Source organism: Sitodiplosis mosellana, unplaced genomic scaffold (genome assembly GCF_009176505.1).
Source record: "Sitodiplosis mosellana isolate CC-2019 unplaced genomic scaffold, AAFC_SMos_1.0 Smas_scaffold_1456, whole genome shotgun sequence".
NCBI classification, from domain to species: Eukaryota; Metazoa; Arthropoda; class Insecta; order Diptera; family Cecidomyiidae; genus Sitodiplosis; species Sitodiplosis mosellana.
In genome coordinates, this window is record NW_022596698.1 from 1 (window position 1) to 3079 (window position 3079).

At 36.8% G+C, this 3079-nt stretch overlaps 1 protein-coding gene across 1 annotated transcript; it reads right to left on the reverse strand.

The window, feature by feature from the left end:
- Positions 1-21: 21 nt before the first annotated feature.
- LOC129571151 (uncharacterized protein K02A2.6-like) lies at positions 22-2549 on the reverse strand (the record flags this gene model as incomplete). The annotated part of the gene is made up of 1 exon (XM_055450914.1): positions 22-2549. A coding segment is annotated over exon 1 (2528 nt), but the record flags the coding sequence as incomplete, so codon positions are not given.
- Positions 2550-3079: the final 530 nt, after the last annotated feature.

A 3079-nucleotide genomic window follows, 5' to 3' on the forward strand; every position in this document is an offset into this window, starting at 1 on the left:
AATTTGAGCAATCTCATGAACATGCGCTGTAATCTTGGCGTAACACTATCAATATCACGCAAATCCAATGTTTCAAGTGGTTTGTGATCACTTTCCACAATGAACCTATGTCCATGAATGAGATTTTTGAAACGTTCACAAGCAAATACCACGGCCAAAAGCTCTTTTTCAATTTGTGCCCATCTCTGTTCAGATTTACTAAGAGTTCTGGATGCAAAAGCAACTGGATGTTCTTCTTGAACCAAACCCGAACCCAATCCATCTTTTGATGCGTCCGTTTGAATGACGATAGGTTTTTCTGGGTCGAATGGCTTTAGAACTGGATCCGATGTGATAATCTTCTTTAAATGATCAAATTCAGCTTCATGTTTCTCATTCCATTCAAATGGAATGTTTTTTCCCGATAATAAACGCAATTCCGCTGTAAATTTGGAAAGATTTGGGATAAATTTTGCCAACCACTTGAATAAACCCATTAAACGCGATACACCGTGTTTATCGGTTGGACTTTTCATTTTTAATATTGCCTCAATATGCTTCTTTGATGGTCTAATTTTACCATCCGAAAGAATATGACCCATGAATTTTACTTCCGATTTGCGATATTGAATTTTAGCCGAGTTAAACTTGACGTTGTTCAAGCGTGCACGCCCAAGAACAATTGCTAGTATTTTATCATGTTCCTCTTCATCAGACGCCACTATTCCAATATCGTCAAAGTACACAAATACACCAGGTATGTCACCAAATATCTGTACCATGCGCCTTTGGAAAATTTCCGGTGAAATATTTAAGCCCTGTGCAAGTCTATTAAATTTGTATCGACCAAAAGGTGTCATAAATGTTGTCAATTCCGAACTTTTCTCATCAACTTCCAATTGCCAAAACCCATTTGAGCAATCTAATACCGTGAATATTTTTTTGTTAATCAAATCGGTTATCAAATCATCAAGAGTTGGAATTAAATAATGCTCTCGCTTTAGGCACTTATTGAGTGGTTTGGGATCCAAACAAATGCGTAAATCACCGTTTGATTTTTCAATAACTTGCAAGTTATTTACCCAATCCGTTGGGTGAAACACCGGTGAAATGATTCCACATTCAACCATTTCATCAAGTTTTGGTTTTAACTTTTTAACTATAACGTCCGGAAAACGTTTTCTGTAGTGCACAACCGGTGTTGCATCATCCCTTAAATGTATTGTTACTTTTCCGGGAATTTTTCCAAGTCCGGTGAAAACATCATTATTTTCGCTTACAAAACTTTCTTCTGCGTTTGAACACTTGATCGAATCAATATTCACCGCCTCAATCAATCCAAATTCAATGCATGTTTCAAGTCCAAGTATCGGTTCAAATGTGTCGTCAACAACAATGAATTCAGTAATTCGTTCAATATTTAATTTAAAATCCCACATTTTAATTTCAGCTATACCATAGATTTTAATTTTATTGTTACTATAATCGAATACAGGAAAGTCATTCTGTTCATGTTTGATTTTGATTTTCATTTTCTTGATGATTCTCAAAGGAATACAATTGACATCCGCTCCTGTATCGACTTTGAATTTAACTAGTTTATTCCCTATTCGGTATGCCTTAGTCCATCGTTTTCTCTTCGATCCAAATGAATTTAATCTAAAAACATAATTTTTACGACTAAGAATTTCTTCCAATTTTCGAAGCTTTATCGCTGAATTACCTTCTGAAGATTCATCATTCCATCGCACATTGTCAATTCGTGACTTTTCCTTCGGTTTCGACTGCGATGCACCCGCTTCTGATGTTTGTTTCTTTCCATTCTTTCGACACATTTGACGAAAATGTCCTTTTTTTCCGCATGGGCACGTGTAATTCCTGGCCGGACATTTGCTCTTATGTTCACGATTCCATTCGCCACCACAGTTGAAACAGCTACGCTTCTTGTCAACGTTAATTGCGTTCACTTGATCGGTGTCCATGTTTTCCGACAATGCAATTGCTGCAACTGATTGTTTCGATTGCAGAATACCCTTGTTGACATTTGCGGCTTCGAATGTTTTACAAGTATCGATCACCCGGTCAACTGCTTCTTCACGCCCGTCGAGCAGCTTTAACTGAAGTTTTTTATCGTAAACCCCAGTAATTATGCGATCACGTAACATGCGATTTTTGTACGACAGTCCACAATCGCAATCGTAGTCACATCGATCGATTTGAGCACGAATTTCCGTCAAAAATTCATTAAACGGTTGCCGCTCCTTTTGAATCATATTATTGAATTTGTATGATTCCATTGTCACATTCTTCTGTGGCAGGCAATGTGCATCAAATGCCTTCAAAACATCATCCAATGTTCGCTGCGTGACATCTTGCCTTGTTACTGCCGCTGTCGTCGACGTTGCCGCTGTTACAATCACAGTTGTTTTAACCGTACCAAGCAATGCGTCTTGCGATCCATCATTTGGGAACAATGTGTTGTAAATGTTGGCACCCTTTGTTCCAACCAACCATAGAAAAATTGCGATTTTCGTTGTTTCCGTTTGGCTGTTCTTATCCTTTGCAATCATATACACAAGAAAATCACGCTTCCAATTCTTTCAATCCGATGATAAATCAGAGCAATCCAGCTCACGCAGATCCTTTCTTGTGTCAGTCATTTCGCTAAATTTCCGGAAATATGACTTTAATCCATGAAATAATACCCAAAACGAAATCTACACACTTGAAGTTTGCCCGATGATTACTATTTGTTATCCGATGATTTAATTTAATTAATGATTTTAGCCGATGAAAATTTCGTTTCGTGTTAAAGCTGAACGTATTGCCATACACACGTGTTTGCAAAATGCAATGTCGTACTGACCAATGAAATTGTGCAATATCGTGTTTAGTGGTGAAATGATTCAAATCGACTTTTCAACTCAATTATTTCGTAAAATCCGTCCTGTTTATATTAAATTTATTTTCTTTTACTTCTGACACCATGTAATAGTCTAATTAAATAATCAAAACGCAATGATTTTATTATACTAATATTTAGGTTTTAATGAATCAATATTATGTTGTGTGTACATGGCTATGGTTGATGCTCAACTAC